This window comes from Durio zibethinus, chromosome 22 (genome assembly GCF_047325235.1).
Source record: "Durio zibethinus cultivar Kanyao isolate XHJ-2024 chromosome 22, ASM4732523v1, whole genome shotgun sequence".
Classification (NCBI taxonomy): domain Eukaryota; kingdom Viridiplantae; phylum Streptophyta; class Magnoliopsida; order Malvales; family Malvaceae; genus Durio; species Durio zibethinus.
This window is the reverse complement of record NC_143183.1, coordinates 5716768-5729410: the sequence shown is the minus strand read 5'-3', so window position 1 is coordinate 5729410 and position 12643 is coordinate 5716768. Positions and strand designations below refer to the sequence as shown.

Below are 12643 nucleotides of genomic sequence, written 5' to 3'. Positions count from 1 at the left end.
CAAAATGTGTGTTACTATCATTATGATATATTTCAACCATTCGAATCTAAGATTTTAATATAAAGGTTTCATATATATATATATATATATATTTATGGAATGCAAGGGGGTTATCTTTCACTCCTATCATTTAATCGAAAGAAAAAAAATGGGAGCCCTTGAAAATGCAGCTATAACATAATAAAGAAGGATTTGCTTAGACGATAACATTGTTTACATTTTTTCTATTTGGACAGACATAAAATTCCATAAGATAAAGAAGTGTCACTAAGATGCATGAGGTCCAAATCAGGGACGGGGATGGAGAATGCTCTACCCGCTCTATACCCTAGTCATTGACATCCTAATCAAAACCAACTAGAGATAGGAGAAAGATGATACTCCAAATATTGAAAAAAAAAATATATATATATATATATATATATCTCACTCAAAATGCAAACAATTTGAGCTCAGGTGAAGCATACCAGCATCACAGAGCAGTCAGCCACTGCAGGTGGAGCACTTTTAGTGTTCCAAAATTTTGATCTTCTCAAAATAGTTTTGCATTTGCTGGGTAACATCAGCTGAGAGGCGTGCTCCAACAAAAAGCTTGTACTGCTCAAATTTTAGCTCATCACACTTCAGGGCAGCATTTTTACAGGCCTTAATACTTCCTGGAACAAAGAAAGAAACTAGAAATTAAGAGTTTGATCTGTTTTAGAAATTTCAAGAATTTCACACCAAATTATGCACATGGTTCAAGTCTTAGCTTCGCTTCGAATCATACAAAATATTTCAACATATACATCATCTAATAAAGAGGACAGGTAAAACAAGAATGTGGCAGGCTAAGAAGCAGAATCGTATGCTTAATCACTATTCACATTAGACAACAAATACTCATAAAAATCTTTTCATACTAAAAATTTTTCTGTAACAATTGTTAACTACCTTCCCTTATAGAGTTATAATTCAGCAAAAACGAACTTCAAGCTTGGAAGAAATAAATAAACTATGTTCTTTCTAATATCGAGTAGTCGAACTAAAATATTACTAACATACCAACTTTGGTTTTGTATTTACAGTACTAACCACTAAGATCCAGTAAGTTAAACAGCACCGGGCAATTTCCAATACTCCTAACCATGCTTATTGCAGACCAAATTTTTTGGTACTCCTCTCTTGAAGCTCTGATAACACACAACTTTGTAATGGGATTGACATATTTAACTATAAATAAAACAAAAATAAAAGGAGTCAAAGATCATGAGAAGCAAGAAATTCAATTCAACAATCAAAGGGAAAAACAAGCTAACAAAAGAACAGGCACCATAGTTCAAACTATACCTTGGAAGGATCCAAGTGAAGAAGCTAAACCACATTCACCAAAGTTGACAAGAATGCTATCCTTGATTGCTTTTGAGATGTTAAATTGGGTAATTACAATGGGATCATCCCCCAAATTTTCTTTATTTGGGTCCAAAAATACCTCCATTACCATGTACCTATTCTTAAATCCCACCATTATCTTTTTTCCCTGCTTTATAACAAACATTCTCATCAAATAACTTCATTCAGCTTAAAACAAAAGGCTAATATACTATCAAAAGAAAAGAAAAAGAAAAGCCAGTCTTTAATCTCATGTAAACCTGCTAAACAAAAGAAATTTATGGGCCCATTCACAATATTTGAACAAAGCTCAAGAATTTATGCGAATTATTGAAGCCAACTCAAAACCCATAATTAAAATAGTAAAATATTCAGCAAAAGAAAAAAAATCGAACGACTCACCCGTGGCTGATCTCTGACGGTGATGAGGGTAGCAGCCGTCAAGTAAACTATCGTTTGGGACTTTTGAAAGGGTTTCTATTTATTGTCAGTTTGCGTGTCTCAAAACGCAAAGTTACATGCCCGTTTATCAATTTTTTTTTTTTTACCCGCAAGTGCAATTTGCGATTATGATTTGTGATATAATTAATAAAATGCGAATTATATAATTTTTTTTACAAAGTGTTGTAAGTAAGGTTAAGAAAAAAAATAAAGAAAATTTAAAATTAATTTAAAATTATAATATTTAATTTGATTTAAATTGATTTTATTATTTAGTTTGAATTAAATTTGGATGTCAAATATATATTAAAATAATATGTAAAATAAAAAATTAAATTTTAAAAATAAAAAAATCAAATCGAATTGAACTTGTAAAGTTTAGCTTGAATTGAATCGATTTAAAAAAAAATTTTAATTTGAATTTCAATTAAATTTAAAAAATTTATAATATTATATATTATTCAAAAATTTTAATTAAATTTGATTTGACTCAAATTATTATTATTCATAATCGTAAAAGATAAAAAAAAATTATAAATATTAATATTTGAATTTGAAATTTATTTGAATACTAACTTTTAAGATGATTGTATAAACAAATTAAGTTAAATTCTAACTTCATATAATTTATTTTTTAAAGCTATAAATTAATGAATTCCAAAATTTACTAGACTGAAAAAATAGATTTAAAAACTGCTTGTAGCAAGTGATTTTAAAGTAGGTAGAAAATCAATACTCCAAAGGATTTACATAGTTGACAGTTGCCACAAATACATTAGATTTTTAAATTGGAATTTAAAAACTTCATAATCAAATTTATAAAATAATTCAAATAGTTCTAAATTATTAACAACTTTGCTAGTGATTTTATATTATATATACTTTTTCTTTCTTCCTCTTTGCTCTTAAAAATCTCATATTTTAATAATTAAAGACCGATATGGTAATCATTTTTACATTTTGATTTTTGTATTAAAAAATAAAAGAAAAAAAAGGAAAAATATACAATTTGAATAAAAAAAAACTAAAGATAAATAATAAAATGCAAAATGAAAAACATCTACCAAATGAAACCTAAATTATCCATTGTCAATATTTTTTTTTCTTTACTTATTTAAATTGGTAGCACAAAATACCCTATGCATATATATTTTAGAAGCTATGATTATAATCAAATATTAACAAACAGATCAACCAATAAATTAAAAATTAATTAGACAAATTTTAACATAAAATTGAACTAAATCTTCATACAACGAGACTTAAATTTTAAATCTCCTGATTTCATAATCTTCTTGCCACTGAACTAATATCTCGTTAGCCATTCAATGTTATGTTAATTAATAATATATATATATATATATATCAACAATAACCATCATAAAGGTGATGGATTTTTCAAAATTTTATTCACGTTGAGTACTTAATTCGGCATTTTAATATTCAATTCAAGAGAATTACAAATTTAATTGAATTTTTATTTTTTAATACATTTTAATGTACTTAATATATATACATAGGTATTTAAAAAATATGTTTATATTCATAAATAATGAAAATATTATGCTTTATATTTATAATTTTATCAAATTTAATCAAATTTATCAAATCAAATTTAAATTATTTAAATAAATTATGAATCGAGTATTAGTATACAACATTAAATTTGATTGATATTAAATCAAATTTTGAACATTAAATTTTCAAATCAAATCAATATGGTCATAGTGGATTTACTCCATGCGACGGCTCGGTACGAATGATATCTAACTTATTTTTTGCCAGAAAGATATTTAACTATTTAAGTACTAATAATCTAATTCTATCCATTGGTTTGTCAAGGTAATTGGTATGTCCTGCTCAAGTACTAAAGCAAGGAATTGCTTCCTAAAAAGGGCAGGCTACCCCCTTAACAAAAAAGAAATCCTAAACCCAAAATGGCAATCTTTCGGCTAATGACAACCTCAGCAAAGCAACGTAGTCGTAGCCCTTTAGACTTCAGTCTTTCTTGTATATCCCCCCAAGCCCTACACCAAAAAATATTTAATGCCTTAATTTCTCTTCAATACAGAAACCCAAAGTCATTGCCCATGTTTCCTGGCCATGTCTTCCTTATTTTCATTGCATTGTTCTTTTACAGCTCTCATTCTTGCACTTTCACAATAACAAACAACTGCCCTTACACAATATGGCCTGGAACACTTGCTGGTTCGGGGACTCCACAGCTTCCAACTACAGGGTTCCAGTTGGATTCAGGCCGAAGTGTTAGAATCCAGTCAGTTCCAGGGTGGTCAGGTCGGATTTGGGGCAGGACAGGTTGCTCATTTGATGCCACTGGTGTTGGGGCTTGTCAGACTGGTGATTGTGGGGGAAGGCTTGAATGTGATGGCAATGGTGCTACTCCACCTGCATCTCTTTTTGAAATAACTCTTGGTGCAGGAAATGACCAAGATTTCTACGATGTTAGCTTTGTTGATGGCTATAATTTGCCTCTTGTTGCCGCACCTCGCGGAGTTTATGGTGCATGTAATGCCACAGGCTGTGCTTATGATCTGAATAAGGGTAACAACTAAAAGTCACTGTCATAAGCCAAAAAACAAAAAAACAAAAGCAAATATGTAGCCAATGAAATCTTGATCTACTAACATGACATACTAAGATTTTAAGAATAAGTTGAAATTAATCTCACGTTGATGGTATATAACTTATGCTGCATTATTTAAAGTTCAAATTTTAGCATTCAAATTTTTTTTTTTTGAATTCTCATATTGTGATTTTTTTTATAAAAAATTATTATTATTCATTTTTAAACCTTTAAGCGGGTTTAATTTTATCATTATACTTTTTAATTTGATATATTAAAAAACAGGTTGCCCTAAAGAACTTCAAGTGTTGGGAGGAGATGGGAGAGGAGCAGAGAGAGCAGTTGCATGCAAAAGTGCATGTGAAGCATTTGGGCTAGACCAATATTGCTGCAGTGGGGAATTTGCTAACCCAACAACATGCAGGCCTTCATTTTATTCAACTATTTTCAAGCGGGCTTGCCCCAGGGCTTACAGCTATGCTTATGATGATGGTACCAGCACTTTCACTTGCAAGGCCTATGATTATCTGCTCATTTTCTGCCCAATTACGCACGGGTATTTATTTCTCTTTGTTATCATTAAGCATGAAGGCAGAAGAATTTTGATAATAAATATTAAACCTAAAAAAAAAAACCATAAAAAAGCCATAAATGTGATGTTTCTAACATTATGCTGAATGCATTTTCATTTTGTATGTATGGCACAGCTAATTATTATCAAAATTTTAATCAAATTGGAAATGCAGGGCAAATAGATCAAATGGCGGGTTTACACCTCCATACCATGAACATGGGGCCAAGGGGAAGGTTGTGCAGTCAGTTTCCTCATCAAATCTACTCTTACCCCTTCCAGTTCCCATCCTTCTTGTTGCTGTCAATATGTTATTTTGAAAATATCTATTGGCTTCATTGCCATTTGCTGCTATGAGATGATCCTTGGACATAACCCCACTCATACCTTGATGATTTAAAAGACGAAGGAAAAAATAGCTCAAGTAATAATTTGCAAAGCATTGAACCTTGAGAATTTAGCCAATGCCACCAAGAGCATATATTGTAGCTGATCAATGAGAATTTTATCCTCAATATGATCTGCTTTTTATTTTTTTTGTTGGCCACCACAATATGATCTTCCTCAGGTTACCTTGGAATTGGTTTATTTGTCTAGTTTGGAATATTACAATATATTGAGATGTAAAGGAAATAATGCAATAAAACAACACTTGCAATCAATGAGAACCCTGATTGACTCACAAGACAAATAACAACTTTGCTTGAATTGCTGTGAATGTGAGGGAATTACTAACTGGAATGCAGAAAACAATTAGGAACTGCAGAATATATGCAGAACATCATATATTCTGTTTATCATTTGATGGCAAATCACAATCAGGAATCATTAAAGAAACCAAGAGCATCATGAACAAGAAAAAAGAAAAAAGACCAACAAATTTGCTGCAGCTTGAACCTGAACTGAAATACTCCAAAGGTTTGAGTTACTTCCTTACCTAAGTCATATGTGCATTTTGAGCATGTCTGCCATACCATTTAAAAACATACCATTTTACCAAAGATCACAACTACTTTCAATCTTGATTAGCAACTTTTTATCCCTTCCATTTATGGGTTATGTTTTTAGCACAGATATTAGAGTCATCTTGCTCACAGGAGGATTCATTTAGTTGGATCGATAGTGAGATCAATTCCGATGAGTTTAGTTACTGTAATAATAATATTGAATATTATAGTGATGAGATTAAAATCAATGGTAAAATATGTATTTGAATATAAATGCAGCAGTTGAATTCAAATGAAGCCAGAGACCATTCTTAAACCTTATTCAACCAAAAGATAACTTTAAATCCTTTCCAAAGTCTCTTAAGGGAGCATTTGATTTGCAAAATCTTTGATTGTGAGAGAAAGTGTGATCTTCGAGAAAGTGCGATACGTAGAGTTTTTTTACTCAAGGCATTCCATATTTAGATTCACTTGTTTGATTAGAAGAATCTACGTATATTAATTCTTATATACTTATCATAATCTCATTGACATATATGATGGCAACTTCTTATTTTGTTTTATTGATAATAAATACCCAAATGATAAATGATGCCTTTAGCAACAAATGAAGACAAATATTTTGTTTGATTGTTGTTTTTATTTATAAAATATTATTAATTAAGGCATTTAGTACTTTTTTTAATAACAAAAATTGATAGGAAAACTGTTAGAAAAAAGATCAATTAATGCATTTACTACTTTTTTTATATTATGGAAAAAATTAAAAATTATTGATAATAAATACCAAATGATAAATGATGCCTTTAGCAATAAATGAAGACAAATATTTTATTTGATTGCTTTTTTTATTTATAAAATATTATTAATTGAGGCATTTAGTATTTTTTTTAATAACAAAAATTGATAGGAAAACTGTTAGAAAAAAGATCAATTAATACGTTTGCTACTTTTTTTATATTATGAAAAAAAATTAAAAATGTTTCTTTAATTTATTTATAAAAGAATCATTTAAGTTGTTTCTGTACCAAAAAAAATATCTTAAATAATCCTTTTATACATATTAAATAATCTTTTTATTTATAAAAAAATTGTTTAAAGTGTTTTCTATATAAAAATGCCTTAAGTGATCCTTTTATTTTTGTTATATTATGAATTATTTAATAATTACCCTTTAATTTATAAAAGGATTATTTAAAACATATCAAAAAATGCCTTAAATAATCATTTTATAAAAATATTAAATCTAAATCATAAAATATAAAAAGATTATTTAAGACGTTTTTTTGTATAAAAAAGACCTTAAATAATTCATTTATTAAAAATATTATTTAAGGCATTTTCTCAACAAAAACTCCTTAAATAATTCATTTATAAAAATATAAAAAGATTATTTAAGGCATTTTCTATACAAAAAAGTTTTAAATAGTCTTTTTATAAAAATATTAACTCTAAACCCTAAACTTTAAAATATAAAAAAATTATTTAAGATGTTTTCTGTACAGAAACACATTAAATAATTCTTTTATAAAACATAAATGAATTATTTAAGTCGTTTCTATACAGAAAACGTCTTAAATAATATTTTTATAAAAACTCATTAAATAATCCTTTTGTAAAATATAAAAAATTATTTAAGACTTTTTATGTACAAAAACACCTTAAATAATCCTTTTATATTTTTATAAATAGATTATTTAAGGCATTTCTTCACGTCAAATGCCTTAATTGCAATATAAAAAAAAAATTTATACAATGCTTTTCAAAATGGTAATAACTATTTCATCATTTTTTTTTCAGGTCAAATTTGAAAATAAGATAACTTTCCTCATAAAACTATATAATATCACAGAAAGAGATAGGTTTTTTATTATGGGATATTTGGTATTGATGGGAATTTACCATTTTTTTCTAGTAATCAGATTATCCCAAACTAAATGTGAGAATTAAATATCCCCCGTTAAGATTCTAGAGGAAAATTTGTAGATTCTTTCAAACCAAACACATTCTAAGTTGTTCAAATTTTACGGTCATTAATCTTAGATGGGTTTTGCTGTGGACAAAATTACAAATAAATAAGTAAATTAATATCCTTAACAAGAATATAGTTTGAGAAATGGATAATTAAAGATATCCTTTATCCACTTTCCTAACAAATATTTAAATTAAATTGACTTAAATGATAATGGTATAAAATAATATATATAATTAATTTTTATTTAATTTTGATTAAAAAATATAAATAAAAATATCAAAACATTATTATAAGAATATTTTTCTAATATTTTAATGGTAACAATAAATTTAAATTAAATTAACCTAAACAAGTTTTAACGGTCATGCCAGAGCTTAAGCAAATATTTTGAATTAATGTCAACCAAACTCAATCGGATCCATAAACACTTCAATAAGAATTTGAATATATATATATATATATATAAAGATCTACATTTATCTATATTAGTGTAATTTTTTTTATCAAAATTAAATTTATAACTAATTTGAATCAAAATAATATTTTTAATTTTAGTTATTTTGATCTAAAAATTTAAAAAGATATAAGAATTACATTAACATAAGTGGATTCTTACTCTCATTTATACATATATATATATATATCTATATATACAAGAGAATATAGATAGGTAGGGTAAGGGCTAGGGGTGTAAATAAGATATATGTACTTGCAAGCTATTCAGGCTCAATTTGAAAAAAATTTGAATTCGATTTGATTGTTGTCAAGCCAAGCTCGAGCTCAAGTTCGAGTAGCTCAAGTTATCGAACAAGCTGAATTTTAATATTTTAATACCCTACTCGAGTGGCTCACAAGCCTAATCAAATTTTTTATTTTTAGTATATATTTTTATTAATTTATAACTAATTTACTCTTTTACCCTTAAATATATATACATAATTAAATTTCTAATCTTCTAACACAACACTCATTTGTTTCCTCCCTTTCCCCATCCCAGCGGTGCCTCTTGCACCACTCTCATAATCTCATCCCAACACCAACAGCCACCGTTTCCTACCATCTACCTTCATCAACAAAGTTTTCTAACCTTCTTGTCGACTATCTATTGTATATCCCTAGTCTCAATAACGACACCCCTTTTTTTTCCTACAACATTAAAAAGTTATCTGAAACTCAAGTAGTAATGAAACTCTTTCAAGTCAAGACTGAGCACACCAACATTATAGCTAATAGCGATAAGGGGTTGAAGCCACAAGCAATAGCAACAAATAAGTTTGGCAACAACCAAAGTTCATGAACCAAAATTTCATGGTTGACACAAGCACGTTCGTTGAGGAAAGATTCCATTATTTGTTATTTGTTTATTATAATTATTTCAATATGTGAAGTATGAATTGATTTTAAAGCTGCCTACACATTATATCTATGAAATGTGAGAATTTTTTTTGTTCGTTCTTATCAAAAACAGGGTTTTATTTTAAATTTAATTACTATTTTTTAGAAAGTGAATTTTTTTTATTTTAAGTTCAACCAAGATTTTTAGTTTTTTTTTTTTTTTGAAATAAGGCTTGTAGTTCTTATTATTGGGAATAGTGACTCAAATCCCATAATAGATTTATTTGAAATTAACTAGATATTACTTGATGAACAAAAAAACTTGTATAAGAAAAATTTTAAGAAGAAAGAGATTCTTAATAGGTAAGTTTGTATGGTTATAAATAAATAAAGTCTTTACAAGGTTAGGTATGAGAAACATATGTAAGAGAATTGTAGAGTTTTATGGGATGACACTCATAAGACTATTAGAGATTTAATATCTTTATATGTGTGTGTATGCTTGAATGGATTAGAGAAAACTGAGAGGATCTACATAAGTACAGTGCATATGAGTGGACTAGAGAAAATTAAGAGGATCCACATAGGTATGGTGCATAGGTGTACAAGAGTATGTATTTGTTTATGTTAAGAATACTCCATAAAACTAAAAGAGATTGAGAGGATTTTATGAGTATTGATTGTTGAGTGAGGTTGATATGATTTGTATGTTTATAATTCTCTACAACTAATGGATCTTGTTTCTTATTCGTATCCCCAATAAATGGTATCAAAGCTGAAAATTCAAGACGTGAGAATAGTTGAAAGTTTAAAATATGAAAAGAAGAAAGCCTAGAGAAGTTCAACTCAATGAAGAAGTTCAAGTTAATATTTTAAAGATCAATTTGCATAAGTGTGAAGCCACACAAAAGAAAATGATGGTGAGACTTTCACTATAGGTAAAGCTAAGCATGTTTAACATAAAGATAGATAATTTAATAAAATTTGAGTCAAAGTGAAGATTGTTGAGAATAGTGACTCAAATCTTATAACATATTTATTTGAGATTGGCTAAATATTACTTAATGGATAAGAAGACTTGTAAAATAAGAATCTAAAAGAAAAAAGATTTTTAATAGGCAAGTTTGACTTGTAGAAGAAAAATTCTAAGAGAAAAAGGATTGTTAATAGGCAAGTTTGTATGGTTATAAATAGGTGAAGTCTTTACAAGATTAGGTATAAGAAAAAAATGTAAGAGAGTTATAAAATTTTATAAGATAAACATCCCATAAGACTACTAGAGATTTAACATCTTTATGGGTATGTATGTTTGAATAAACTAGAAAAGATTGAGAATGTGCACATAGGTACGGTGCATATTCAATTATTATTATTATTATTATTATTATTATTATTATGATGTTGATAAATAAAAAATAAATTAAAAAAATAGGCTTAGCCTTTAATATAGACTCGAACAAAAACCCTCATCCTCTTTAGGCTCTCACCATCAGCATTCTAAAAATAGTAATGGCAAACTCTAAAACTTTCTCTTTCAAAACCTTCTTCAAAACCCTACTCTGCTCATTCTTCTCACATCACAACAATCACTAAAAAACCCATAAATTTTACTATCAAACTCTTTCTTGGGTAGTTGGAAGAGCCCCAATCATCCCAAAGAAGCTAAGAAGAAACTTGTCCAATTACAACAAGACTATGACAAGCAACTTAAACATGTGCGTAAAGAATACATCCACAAGATAGAGCTCTTATGTCTTGAGAAGCTAAGAAAATAAGAGGCTTAGAAATAGGCTATTAGAGTTACTAATAAGGAGCGAAAAAAGGCTTAAGGCTGAGGCTGCTAAAATTAGAGCCTAAGAACGTATGGTTGCTAAATAAGAGTCACGACAAACCCTAGTACTTTTTTTTTTAATTTTATGATGAATTTTAATCATAAAATAAGAATGGGTAAATCGTAATAGTTGCAAACTTTAGCTATTTGACAAATTAAGTTTACTTTGGAATTAGAGATTGGGATTGGTAACTTTGTTTAAGCAATGGAATTGGGTTGTATCAATGCACAATATTATAATACTTATTCCATTAAATACCATAGAAAGACTAAGTTAATTCTTGGTTTACCAAGGCTAGGTGAATAACAGTGGTGACCATGATGGTAAATACATAAAGTTTGAGCCTTTGAGGACAATACTTTTGCTTACTACTAAGTCAAGTTTATATTCAATGGAAGGGTGTTAACATGGAAACAAAAAACCATGAGCTGCTTCGAAATTAACCATTGAGATCTAGAAATATAACTTCTAAATTCAAACTTTTTGAATTATAATTGACTTGTTAAAGCTGCATTTGTAGATTCATGCAAGGCAACACGTAGTTTTGAATAATAAGTTTCAGCTTCTGAATTTATTATGTCTGAACAATTTCCCTATAGATATAGAGTTATAGTTCATAGATTCTGCCCTTTTCTAGAATTTTTTTCTTTATTCAATCTGTAGCCAACTGAATGCATTCATGTGATCCAAAGGATTTACATAATTTATTTGAGGTAAGATGACATTTCAACTTAAGGAAACTTGCTGGCATAAAGGAAACAAATAGGGAGAAGAATTGTAAACATATGGTACAAATAGCAAAACTCTTTTCAAAATGAAATCCTTGTTATTTAGGACTTTCTAAAAATTGAAATATGGTTATTTTTGTGCAGAGTTGGATATGAGCTAGCTTTTTAAGCATTTCTCATTGTCAATCTTGTAATACTGAAGTTTGTTTTATGACTTATCTAATTAGTTGTGTGATTTGTAAAGCATAAGTTATGTTTTTTTGTTGTTTTCCCTTATACCGTGGGTTGTAAATCTCTTTTACAGTAGTTGCTGCTATTCTAATGACTTACGGATCATTTAAATGCATGTAAGTGAAGTTTGTTTTCATGTTAAAGACACATTGTTAGGTGAACTTTGTTATGCTTGTGGACTTATTACTAGTTTTTAATTTGAATATGTTACATATCCTGTATTTTTTTCATTTTTACGAATGCAATTGAAAGAAAGAGCAAAAAAACTTGAAAATTGGATAATGAAACAAAAAATACATAAGGGTAAGAAAAAAAAGGCAAATGAGCTACTATGTAGACAAAGTTCCTTATGGATTGAAGAAAATGATTTAGAGCGAAAAATCTTAGAAGCCATGATTGATACCACACCCCTGTGACTTTCCATCACTACCAAATTTGTAACTAATTTTGTCCTTTTGTTTTCAAAGAACATAAAATAAGCCAAATTTTATCCATTTTACACAAATCTAGTAACTGGCTAATGGAAATACTTGTGTACTCTGTTTTTTTACGTTAAAACTTGTTTTATTTTTTGTTTGTAATTGCATAATTGAAGTAATGTATCTCATTTTTTAGTTTTTCTTGTAAA

At 28.2% G+C, this 12643-nt stretch overlaps 2 protein-coding genes and 1 pseudogene across 2 annotated transcripts; 2 read left to right on the top strand and 1 right to left on the bottom strand.

The window, feature by feature from the left end:
• Positions 1-175: 175 nt before the first annotated feature.
• On the bottom strand, positions 176-1882 carry EMB1687 (ribonuclease P family protein / Rpp14 family protein). Its single transcript, XM_022906147.2, has 4 exons — positions 1774-1882; positions 1330-1519; positions 1075-1212; positions 176-656 (listed from the first exon to the last, which is right to left on the bottom strand). The coding sequence occupies exons 2-4, from the start codon at positions 1505-1507 to the stop codon at positions 508-510; spliced, it is 465 nt and encodes a 154-aa protein (XP_022761882.2). The 5' UTR covers positions 1508-1519; positions 1774-1882; the 3' UTR covers positions 176-507.
• Positions 1883-3727: 1845 nt separating this feature from the next.
• On the top strand, positions 3728-5699 carry LOC111307287 (pathogenesis-related thaumatin-like protein 3.5). Its single transcript, XM_089751390.1, has 3 exons — positions 3728-4374; positions 4682-4948; positions 5133-5699. Exons 1-3 carry the CDS (start codon positions 3750-3752, stop codon positions 5285-5287), a joined length of 1047 nt encoding a protein of 348 aa, XP_089607516.1. The 5' UTR covers positions 3728-3749; the 3' UTR covers positions 5288-5699.
• Positions 5700-10733: 5034 nt separating this feature from the next.
• LOC149512510 (uncharacterized) lies at positions 10734-12431 on the top strand (annotated as a pseudogene).
• Positions 12432-12643: the final 212 nt, after the last annotated feature.

What these genes read in the sequence shown, in the direction of transcription:
- EMB1687 (XM_022906147.2), bottom strand. Translation starts at nt 1,507, where the DNA reads ATGGTGGGATTTAAGAATAGGTACATGGTAATGGAGGTATTTTTGGAC. An exon ending in TTCACTTGGATCCTTCCAAG is followed by an intron (nt 1,213 to 1,329) that starts GTATAGTTTGAA and finishes TTTTATTTATAG; the next exon opens with TTAAATATGTCAATCCCATT. An exon ending in TAACTTACTGGATCTTAGTG is followed by an intron (nt 657 to 1,074) that starts GTTAGTACTGTA and finishes TCTTTGTTCCAG; the next exon opens with GAAGTATTAAGGCCTGTAAA.
- LOC111307287 (XM_089751390.1), top strand. Translation starts at nt 3,750, where the DNA reads ATGGCAATCTTTCGGCTAATGACAACCTCAGCAAAGCAACGTAGTCGT. An exon ending in TGCTTATGATCTGAATAAGG is followed by an intron (nt 4,375 to 4,681) that starts GTAACAACTAAA and finishes ATTAAAAAACAG; the next exon opens with GTTGCCCTAAAGAACTTCAA. An exon ending in CATTTTCTGCCCAATTACGC is followed by an intron (nt 4,949 to 5,132) that starts ACGGGTATTTAT and finishes TTTAATCAAATT; the next exon opens with GGAAATGCAGGGCAAATAGA.